At 41.4% G+C, this 12131-nt stretch overlaps 1 protein-coding gene across 1 annotated transcript; it reads left to right on the plus strand.

The window, feature by feature from the left end:
• The first annotated feature begins 5499 nt into the window (after positions 1 to 5499).
• Positions 5500 to 7086, plus strand: CHRM5 (cholinergic receptor muscarinic 5). Its single transcript, XM_054200085.1, has one exon. It carries the CDS (start codon positions 5500 to 5502, stop codon positions 7084 to 7086), a length of 1587 nt encoding a protein of 528 aa, XP_054056060.1.
• The last annotated feature ends 5045 nt before the right edge of the window (positions 7087 to 12131 follow it).

Below are 12131 nucleotides of genomic sequence, written 5' to 3' on the forward strand. Positions count from 1 at the left end.
GCCGCGCGCGGAGGGCGAGAGAGGGAAATGGCGGCGCCCGCGCCCTCAGCAGCTCCCCCTGCCTGCGGCGCCGGCGGCAGGACTACGGCCGCCGAGCGCAGCCCCTGCGGCCCGTCAAGGAGCAGCGCGGCGGACGCGGCGGCGGGGACCCGCGGTCCGCCCCGCTCCGGGGGCCAGGCCCTGGCGGGCAGCTCACGACGTTTGTCCTTGTACCCTCTGCAAGCCTGAGCGAGCAAGGAGTGAAAAACAAATAGCTTTCCACATGTATTTAAAACAAAAATGCATTTAATGTCTAGAAAACAGCACTCTTGGCTAAAGCCGTATGAATCATAGAATCGTTTGGGTTTGAAAAGAACTTTGAGATCATCGACTCCAGCCATTACCCTAACACTGACAAGTCCACCGCTAAACCAGGTCCCTAAGCACCGCATCTGCATGTCTCTCAAATACCTCCAGGGATGGTGACTCAACCACTCCCCCGGGCAGCCTGTTCCAATGCCTGACAACCCCTTCGGTGGAGAATTTTTTCCTAAGATCCATCCTAAACTTCCCCTGGCGCAACTTCAGGCCTTTTCCTCTTGTCCTATCACTTATCACTGGGAGAAGACACCTACCTTGCCACAACCTCCTTTCATATTTGTAGTTGTAGAGAGCGATAAGGTCTCCCCTCAGCCTCCTTTCCTCCAGGCTGAACAATCCCAGCTCCCTCAGCCGCTCCTCATAAGACTTGCTCTCCAGACCCCTCACCAGCTTTGTTGCCCTTCTCTGGACCCACTCCAGCACCTCAATGTCTTTCTTGCAGCGAGGGGCCCAAAACTGGACACAGTACTCGAGGTGGGGCTTCACCAGTGGCCAGTACAGGGGGACGATCACTTCCCTAGTCCTGCTGGCCACACTGTTACTGATACAGGCCAGGATGCTGTTGGCCTTCTTGCCCACCTGGGCACGCTGCTGGCTCATATTCAGCTGGCTGTTGACCAACACCCCCAGGTCCTTTTCCACTGGGCAGCTCTCCAGCCTCTCTGCCCCAAGCCTGTAGCGCTGCATGGGGTTGTTTTGACCCAAGTGCAGGACCCAGAGTTATCTTTCTGTAGGAAATAAGGGAAAAAAACAACCGAGCCGGGCTGACAGGGCGGTGCACCCAAGCCTGCGCTATGTGAAGCACATGACGTGATTCTGCAGCCTCTGGAGGAGCATCTTGCTCTGAGGACACAGAGCAAGCAGGGACATGGGAACCGCCTTGTGCTGTACAGCCAGGAGGGTTTGTCCTGCTCTGCTTGAACTAGGCAGGCACCCGTGCTCTCCTCAAGGAAGTTCACCAGTTCCCTAATGGCAGGCTTGCTCAATAGCTCTTGAGCACACAGGCTGTCTTTTGACAACACACATTAAAACATCAATCTGGTTTTGAAGGTTTTTTAAACCCAGTAGTCCTTACAGCAAAATGTGACCAAAACTCCTGTACTCTGAAATCACGGGCTGTAGTGTCTCTGCACTACTACCTGTGGTTAAGCGCTGCTTAATTCTGGGGCATAGCATGCAGCAAATCAGTAAATTAGCTTAGCACGACTCCAGCGCAACACAAGCAAATAAATCAAGTAGCAGGGAGCAGCACTGGCAAGCACATTGCAAAGACATCTAAATGATGCCTCCTGCAGCCAGCACAGGTCTGGCAGACCCAGTGCTGAGCTAGAGCTAATAAAAGCTGGCAAACCCAAGCTGTGCCTGCATCTGTGGTGCAATTAATCTGTGACACGAACAATCTGCCTGCAGATAACTATAAGCCGACTATATGTACAGATTTAACAACTCACGTTAATTAATACTTACAGCTAGATTGAAAAAAATATCGCTAATATTTGGTAACAAATAGCAAATATCATTACAACTCACAAGCGTGAAGTTCATGCATCAATAATTATGAGACAGATAGCAAAGTCATGATACTGTACATGTGCATTTTGATTTTGTAATTTAATTTTGATCTCCCTGTTATTATCATCTCTTATGAAAGACAATTAACATAAATTATGTTACCATAGCACACAGAAGCCCCACTCAAAGGCACTGTTGCCTTGAGTGATACACAAATAGAGAACAAAAGGTAACACCGCCAAGTGTTAACACAGACCTGTGAGACAAAAGATGATAGAGTACAAAGAGATGATGAGAATGGTCAACATGCCAAGAAGGGATCTTTGCATACTAGCAGCTTAGCTACTGTTAATTTGTATAGGCATCACAATAAAACAGCCCATTAAGGAGGGAAGGCTTTGCAGGACAATAATGAGAGGGCTTTTTATTTAGAAATTAATTATAGTTTCTATACCATACTGCCAGCGTTCCTCATACCTGCGTCTGTTCAAACCAAGAACAATTGTGTCAGGACAACAACAATTTCTGCTTCTCCTGTTGCTCTGAATCTGCAATACACATGGGGTATCTTCATCAGTCTTTCCTCCTAAATCCTAGTGTTAGGGAGGATAAGTGACCTAAGAGGAGGACACACTTGCTACCTATAGCAAAAGGCAAAGCATTACAGGGCACAGCATCTAGGCAATTTCTAGTCTCCTCTCTTCTGAGAAAAGTGTCATCTTCTGCAAAAAAAAAAGGCAGAAAGTTCAATCTCCTAAAATCATCCTAAGCAGCTGCTCAACCCCAGGTGCTAGGCAAATGTAGAAGCGAGTAGAGGTTTATCCACGTGCCTGAAATTTATAGCTGGTGCCTTTTTAAGACCGTTTCTAGCCTTTCCTGAAATCTTGCAACTTGCAAAGAAGTCACGATCCCTGGCCGTGATTCAGGTCTACAGCTGTGAAGGCCTGGAGCGCAGCCCCCTTCTAGGAGCACTGTTGGCTATGTTAGAGTTTAGCTGGCTGAGTCCAAGGTCAGCTGCTCAGCTGATAAGACCTGTTGTGAGGAAACTAGAAGCAAGGGCCTCCCTCGCCTTTCCCTTGGGAACTGCTTTTAAGCTGAGGCTGTACCGCCGGCCCTCGCCTGTGCTACATCGCAGCTGGCCACCAGCAACATCTGCATCTGGTCTCCTACCTCCTCAGTCTTGACTCTGATCCTGACTCGGACCTGCTGGCTGGGCTTCCTGGCTTGGTCTTGGACCTGCTGTGTAATCACTGGACTATGTCTGACCCTAATCACTGTCACTGGCCCTGATCATGAGGCAAACGTGGTTCCCTACGTCCAGCTTCTCGGTGAGATCGCTGCTCCCACCTGTCTTGGTATCATGCTCCACCCATGGCTAACCTTCCCTTGCAGAGTAGCCGGCCCTCTCTGCCCCCTGACGTTGCCACACTAAACTCATTACTGCACTGCCACGTTCAGAAATTTAATCACACAGAACTGTTGACATGCAGAACAACTGTTCTGACTGTTCATAGAAAAAGAAGCATGAGCCATATGAGGTAGCAGATTCATCTCTCACAGCTCAGCTACCTTATCACAGCCATGCAGCTGCTCCACACACCTTTGTTTCTTGTTAAATGAATTCCTACACTTCAAGGTTGTGTAAAGGTTTGTGAAGCCAGCGCGCCCAGCCATCAAGACAGCTCTGGCTTGAGGGAAGTCTGCAGAATGCAAAACCAGGATGAACTTTCTTTCCTTGCATGGGGCTTGTTAGGACTGCTGTGGCTCTTCAGTTATTCTTGGCTGCTAGACTGTCTCTGGAGGCTGTAGAGAGCCAAGCGTACAGATGGTCAACGTGCAATATTATGAGTATTACTAAGCTGCAAGGCCTATACCTGAACTAGAATTCTGTTGAGTTAGGTTCAATATATGTTGTGTATAAATGGAATATAGATGTACAAACATCTAAATATAAGATAGGAGATGACAGACACACACAGATGGAGGAGAACCATTTTGGATAGTATGATAGACAGTGGTCTCAGTACACCAGGAAACTTAACCATTATTGAATGTCATCACAACAAGAGATAATCATTAGGGAGGGTTTGAAGAAGAAAGTTGATAGACTTCTGTGGATATTTAGGACACCTGGGACAAAAGTAAAGGAAACAATGACAGAAAATAAAAGGACAATTAAAGAAAATAAGATGCTTATCTGAAAATTCAACAAGTGGGTATAAAATACCAGTGTATTCAGCTGATGAGAGGCAGGACCTAACTGCTTGGTACAAGACATAGATGACAACATGTGGGAAAGTGATAGGCTTTGAAAGCTTGCCAAGACCAAAGAAAATAATGTTCTGAGAGTTAGTATGAAAGAAGTGGTGTGGATGAATGGGGAGCGCCATGTAATAGAGATCTGATGCTGAGAGAATCCTAAAGACTTAGAGTTAGACTGTAATAGGTGATTTATGTGATAATTTTATCTCAACCTGTGTATGCTTTGAAAAAAGGGATCATCTTACTGGTTTTGTACTGGCTAGATGCCCAATAAACAAACAGATAATTTATCTTTAATTTCTGACTTAAAAAAAAATAACTACTATTTGACTATTCCAAAATTATACAGTCTAGCAAGATTAAGCATTGAACAAGTGATTAGCATCATCTCTTGTGATGGAATGACTCAAAAAATAGCAGGTACCTGTGAAAGAACCAAATTGCCTAATTCAGGCATGCATTCACTGGGACAAGAAAACAGCAGTGAAGAATGTAGGAAGGGATGGATGTCAGAGGCATGTATGCGCTAATAGAGTGACAGTGGTGCCATTTCCACCTTTCGCTGCTTATGCAAGTATTAATTGGTTTTGCTGCATTGTTTCTCACTGTGGTAATCCATTGCTGATTCACTCGCCCAAACTACCCAAACTGCACTTCCACACCTCATCCAGTCTATAGGATCTCTGTCCCAAGATCTCCCAATAGAGAAAAGTCTTTCCTGCCTAATGTATTTTTCCAAAAACATCTTCTTGGCCTTGCCTGCTTCCTTAACTCAAAGATTCCCCCTCAATTGCCCCAAGCACTTCTAACACCTAATTGTTTCCCACTGCCACCATATCAGCGTGGTTCCTAACTCCCCATGCGTCTTCAGTTTCCTTTTACTCTCTTTCTCTTGTTGGTGACTTCTTCAAATTTTCCCAAAGATAATTTCTGAAATCTCAACATGTCTTCTACATAGTACTGTAGGAAACAGTGACTCACTGTCTTATTGCACTGCAAAATTTTAAATGTCTGTCTTTAAGAAGTGTATCCTAAAGTATTCAAAATATAAAAGCTGGCATGATTGAATGACTTAAGAAACAATAGTTGTTTTGATTGCATTTAAAAATGTCATAAGATACCAGAGTACGGTGTCCTAGAATGTACATTTGTGCGTTTTAGTTATATTCACAGTGGTAGAAACAATAATCAAAATGCAAAAAGCAAGCACAAATAATTTGATAGATGCTAACTCTAATGGAAGTCTGTGCTACTTAATGAGCTGCCTTTTTTTCTGTTTTTTCCTTTGATTTCTACATCTGTCTCCAAAAGGATATTTTCGAGTACAGAAAGCAAGATCCTGATGATAATACACCAAGAAGAAGAATGGAAGTAAATTTATTCGGCAATTCTACTGTTGTAAACAGTTCATCCATCAACCATAAGCAGTTAGAAGGGCATAGCCTCCTGGAAGTCATTACTATTGCTACTGTAACAGCAATTGTAAGCTTAATAACCATAGTGGGAAATATTCTTGTAATGATATCCTTCAAGGTTAACAGCCAGCTCAAAACTGTCAACAATTATTACTTGCTCAGTCTCGCCTGTGCGGATCTCATCATTGGAATATTTTCTATGAACCTTTATACATCTTACATACTCATAGGCCACTGGTCTCTTGGAAGCCTTGCCTGCGACCTGTGGCTAGCACTGGACTATGTAGCTAGCAACGCCTCAGTAATGAACCTCCTAGTCATCAGTTTTGACAGATATTTTTCCATCACAAGGCCTTTAACTTACAGGGCCAAGCGCACGCCCAAAAGAGCTGGCATCATGATTGGTCTGGCCTGGCTGATTTCCTTCGTGTTGTGGGCACCCGTAATCTTGTGCTGGCAGTATTTTGTGGGCGAACGAACAGTACCACCTGAAGAGTGCCAGATACAGTTTTTATATGAGCCCATTATCACCTTTGGTACTGCAATTGCTGCTTTTTACATTCCAGTGTCCGTGATGACCATCCTGTATTGCCGCATCTATAAAGAGACGGAAAAACGTACCAAGGACCTTGCTGAACTGCAGGGTTCGGAGTCTGTGGCAGAATTTGAGATGATAAAGCCTCAGAAAACTTTCCTGAAGTCTTGCTTCAGTTGCAAGCAGCAAAACATAGTCAAAAGAGAGAGGTGTCAAGCTTCCTGGTCTTCATCTAGTCGAAGTACATCAGCTACGGTGAAAGCCTCTCAGGCAGCGAGTACTTGTAACGACTGGGCTAAGGCTGACCAGTTAACCACCTGCAGCAGCTATGCATCTTCAGAAGAGGAGGATAAACTTGCCGCTGATTCCGTTTTCCAAGTAACTTACAAAAGTCCATCTAAAGGTAAGGCAGAAGAGTTTAATGACAGTACGGATGTTGTTGTCAAAGACCAACCTGAAGAAAATGATTTTGAGAACCAGAAATACTTTTTGTCACCTGCCAAAGGCCACGTACAAAAAAGTAAAAAATGTGTGGCCTATAAATTCCGGTTGGTGGTTAAGGCTGATGGCAGCCAGGAAGCCAACAATGGTTGCCGTAAAGTAAAAATAACTCCTTGTTCTGCTGCTCTGTCAAAGGATCCTTCCATCAAAAGCATGGATCCAAATATAAATAACCAAATCACCAAAAGGAAACGGATGGTTCTTATAAAGGAACGCAAAGCAGCACAGACATTAAGTGCCATTCTTTTGGCTTTTATCATCACATGGACTCCCTACAATATCATGGTTTTGATCTCCACATTCTGCTCTGACTGCATTCCCCTGACACTGTGGCACCTTGGATATTGGCTTTGCTATGTGAACAGCACTGTTAACCCCATGTGTTACGCCCTCTGTAACAAAACTTTCAGGAAAACTTTTAAGATGCTGCTTTTCTGCCAGTGGAAAAAGAAAAAAGTGGAGGAAAAACTATACTGGCAGGGCAATACCAGACTGCCATAATTGCTCTTATATAAGGGATAAGAGGCAAAATAGATATTGACGTATCCTAGTAAACTGACTGTAATGCTGTCTCTTGCTTTATATGTCTAGGGGTTAAAAATATCTGCAGAAAAGTAAAATTTTGCATGAAAGTAGTGTGCTTGGGATAAAGAAGTCAGTGGCTGCTGTGAGCAGCACAGGATGTTCGTGATTTTGCAGTAGGTCTGTGCTAAAGTTATTGTTAGGGGTCTTCTGTCCTTTCTTTCAGCATGAGAAAGTGTAGAGGAAATTATAAACTACTGGAAATAAGAGTGGGATGGTCATCAGGTCAGGTCATCCAGTCTGTCTCCCTGTTTCTTCCTATAGGTCCTTTCTTCCTTTCTAGTGTATTGTCTATTTAGTTTTCAAGGTACCAAGCAATGGAGCTTGTACTACTTCTGTTTTGAGACTTTTCCACCTGCTGTTGGAATGAAACAAGGACTATTTAAAGGGGTAAATGTTGCACCCAATAATATATGTTTAGGGAGATTCATTATACTTCAAATGAACACTCGTATTATAGGAGAATGTAATACTGAGAAAATTTCCACTTTAAGGATGACTTTTCTGGAGACGTAGGAAGGGCTCACAGTGGAGGAAATAGGTAATGTATTTTGTCTATGAAGAAGCCAGTCCTAATCTCAGTTCCATCATGAAAATCACTGTCATCTGTAAAAAATGGTGATAATGAGCAGGTACCTCTGAATTTCTCCATTTTCCAATGCTTCTGTATGCTATAGTGACAATGGTGCAAATCAGAACTGACTGTAAAGCATAATGGACATAGTCTATCTACTTTACCACATAAGGAAAATCTTTCTTTTCCAGTCATCTCCTCTGTTGTGCTTCCCCTTGCCCCAAAAGTTTCCATTAATGATGGAATGATCCAGAACAAGAGAAAAATATGTATTGATGCCCTGTGCATTTACCTATATGTTATGAAATTATTTAAAACAGTGACAGAATTGGCCTTTCTGAAAGAAGAAAGATTTTTAAAGCTATTAAGGAAACTTTGCACTTTCATACCGCTTTTTAGCTTTAAATAGCTTTACAAACGCTAATCAACGTTAGGTGTTTGGAAATACAGTTTCTCTCCAGTCACTATCTTCTAGTCCAGCAGAACAATATCTGCTACAGTACTGGGGGCTGGAGTCAACTCCTCTGACAGCTGTGGCTTCTGGGACTGGGCTGTACTGGCCTAGGTACAATGAGCTGAGACTCTGGCCACTACTTGCAGTTTCCCAGGGCTTTGGGTATGTGGTGAGGACGTTTCTGTGGCAGGGGTGAACTGCATGTCTGCCTGATGTCTGTGTTGCAGGAGCCCTGTGAGCTTGACTGAATGTGTAAAGCGAAGGGTCTGCCTTCAGCAGGCGGCCATTGGAACAGAGCTGGTGACCTGTTTCCTTGTGGTGGGAACAAACGTGAAGCCTCAGAAAAGGTCAAAAGAAAACAAAGTTAACGGCGACAGAAGTCATAAAGAGTCAAGTCCTAAAGTAAACAAATGTTTATGAGTAAATGAGGAAGATCTCCATGTACACAAAGTTCAGATTCAGCTCTAGCCTTTCTATCAAAATTCAGGGTGAGATACTCTGGAATATTAATTTGGGCCAATCTTCATATTATATCTACTTAGATGTGCTAGTGGGACATTGCAGTGGTGACATGACCCAGTTGCACATTTCAGGGATTGTATTAGTCATCCTGAATGTACCATTGCTCTCAGTGAAATTGTTCATATAATTTATTAAATTATCATACCATCAAAATGTTTCCCTACAAATACATAATTCCTCCACGTCAACAGCCACAGGACAAGTAATTAATATTTTTATCCCCAATCTCCAGAGGGTAGAATTGTGTCAGTGAAAGATTAGTACTGTAGTAATGTAAAAATATGTTCTGTAAATTCACAATTGATTTTGTAACATACCATACTGTGCCTATTATTTTTTGCACATTAGCATATGATTGCTTATTAAAGGAAAGTATGGGTCTTTATAAAGACCCTTTCATCAACTTTCCTCTGTCACTATCCAGAGCTTTTCTTGTGTACAGTAACTATGTACAAGTTGGTTATTATAGTGGGTTTATTTTATATTACATTGGATCAGGCATTCAGTAAACTGTGTTTGATTTTTAGCAAATGAACGTGTCCCTCTGTGGCACAAGCTGTAGTTAAAGGCAAAATTTATGAGGTAGTAACAGTTCCTGCTAGCTGCAGTGTTGTTGCTAAAGTAAAACATTGGCTTCTACTGAAATTAAATGGGACATTTTTTGTTGGTTTTGGCTTCTGTTGAACTAGAGCGTTCTGTAAATGTTTATGGACTCTGTGCTCAGTAAATGTATTAGAATACACGGTGATGGATGCAACAATGTTGGTTCAGTGTAATTGTGAAATATGTGCTCAAACTATGCTGCTAGCACTTCACCGTGTGAGACGTTACGTGGCCAGACATGGGTACATTGTAAATACCTAGAATTATATAAAGTGGTCTGTGTTGGCTTTATTGTTACGTAGAATGTTTATTCTTAAAAAAATATCAAAATTGCAAAAAGAAAAACGCGATCCTCATCAGAGAATCAATTAGTGCTTAATTACATTTTGTTTTCAAATTATATTTTGTTCATTTGAAAAGTGCTGTGGGACTTTTACAGTGTAAAACAATCTTCTTATCTGTATTTCTGTCCTTTTAATGAACCTTTTACTGATCCTATAATTGGTTATGGTCTCAGTCATGGACTTGTGGAAAGATCTTTTTTTGTAAAATTACATGTTATTTACACATAATTACATACACATACATATATATATAGATATGTATGTCTGTATTATCAATATAGATGCATAAATATACATCCCTAACTAAGCTTTTCAGAGACACAGCATACTTTAATATTTTTGAATATTGAATTTTTCCACAAACTGGGGGTATTGTTTTTGTCTCTCCCTTTTCATACATGCCAGCCTCCCTATATATTCCAGATCCCTGTAAATTATCAAGTAACATTCATTTTCTGTAAATGTAATTTATGTTTGCAGTTACAGTTGTGCATTTTCTGTGACTACTTAGCACAGAGTGAAGAGCTTTGCCAAGGACGGAAAGTCAAGATAGAACATAAATGCAGGTATTTCCTTTGTAGAAAAATCCTGTTGAATTGAGGAAGGACGAAATTAAAGGGATTATAGAGAAAATACTGTAAGAATCTGTAAAACATGATAGAGCATATTTTGCCATTAATTGTATAATTCAATTGCAAATCATGCTTATCTTACCCAACTATGCATGTCAATTAGTAACTGCTATTAACTGTTGAAAGTTATTTTTATATGCGGATTTTTGTTCCTCATCTCTGTTGTACCCATAATGAGACCTGCTCTGGGATATATGGATTTGAGGAGTTTAGATTCAGAGACAGTGATGCACTTCAAGGCAAAATCCTAAATTGTACTTCCTTATCACCCTTTAGATATTGTCCCAGTTTTAGTCCCCATCTCTAATTTAATTATTCTGATCATTCTATAATTCTATTTCCCACATAGGGCTTTTCTCTGAAGTCTTTGACATTGCCTCCTTGTCGTATTTGAGAGATGACCTGAACATGTCAAACTAACTTAACTGATAAATCCTCATGCAAATGTAGCAAAGGATAGTCACATACCTGAAGGAATAAAAATGTCACTGGGATGTGGTAAGTATGTAAAATTTAAATGAGAAGTCATTACAAAAATTAAAGAATCTGGTATCAATCTGGAAGATGCTGCTTTCTCATAGAATGCATTTGTTATGAAACTGGATAACCAGTTTGAAAATTAATTGAATACCTGTGGAATTTTCAGATTCTGGATTTTAAATAGAATTTTGTAAGATGCTTCTTCACTTGTGGTTGGAAACACAGTTTCCAAATCACCCCTTCATAGTGAGATTCCCAAAATCTTCATGCTGAAGGAGAATTTTTGGATGCTTCTTTTACTCTGTAATTTTTAGAGGATGTACATACTTCTGCCTTCTCTAGATTCTTTGCTGTAGGAAAACAAACAAACAAATGGAATGGTGTAACTTTCCTCTGAAATTAATTTTCTTTGCTTTCTATAGAGACAGAAATAATATGAAGGAATCACTTGGGCGTAGTGAGAAGCAAATGCACGTTTCCTCAATTGTACATAACAATTAAGCTGGAGTTACCATTTGCTTTGACATCTAGGTGCTTCTCTGTTAGAAGGGACTCTGCCCAAAAACCTCCATACTGCTTATGCCTCTTTGATATTACAGAAGGTTGGGTTTTTTTTCAAAAAAACCCTCCCATTCAGGGGTGCTTGGAGGTGGAAATCAGCCATATACCTGTTGCTCTAGACCTTGTCATGCTTCCTCATTTTGGTGGGATATTTATTTGACCAAATAATTTTTTTTCCATCAGATATTCTTGGGAGTGCCCACCTCCTTTTTTCAAGTATGTGCAGGTGGCAGTATAATTAGGAAAGGCTAAGAGAGAGGATAGGAGAAATGTAATAGGGAAAAGAAAATAGGAGCAGACAGAATAGGAACCCTCATGTTTCAGACTGTGATTTTGCTGATTCAGTGTTGAGGGGCAGCTGCTCTCAGCATTGTTCTGGGTATCTGGTCATTAAGATTCAGGATGGAGAAAAAAATCTATTCAGTTAAAACAGCCTTTTGCTAAGGAATTACAAAGTAGAATTTAGTCCCCTTTTTAAGGCTCCATGTCCTTCTCTTTAAGAGCTCTAGAAAGAAGTGCTGGTGGGTGTATTGGAATATTCTTATATATTTCCATACACTACTTAGTCACAAATCCATCTCTGGTAGTCATTTCCATCCATGCTTTGTTTAGAAGTGTGGGACATACCTCAGTCCCTGAGTTCTATTAAATGTCTTTGCTTGAACTGAATTAGCCTGTTTTTGCTTGGAGACTCCTTGTTATGAGTTATTGATACAATTTAATCTAATACCCATACTGGAATTTCAATGTCAGCATAAGTTTGTAGGGTGCCAGCTAATACCAGAGAGTGCCTC

The sequence above is a fragment of the Rissa tridactyla genome, chromosome 4, assembly GCF_028500815.1.
Source record: "Rissa tridactyla isolate bRisTri1 chromosome 4, bRisTri1.patW.cur.20221130, whole genome shotgun sequence".
NCBI lineage: Eukaryota > Metazoa > Chordata > Aves > Charadriiformes > Laridae > Rissa > Rissa tridactyla.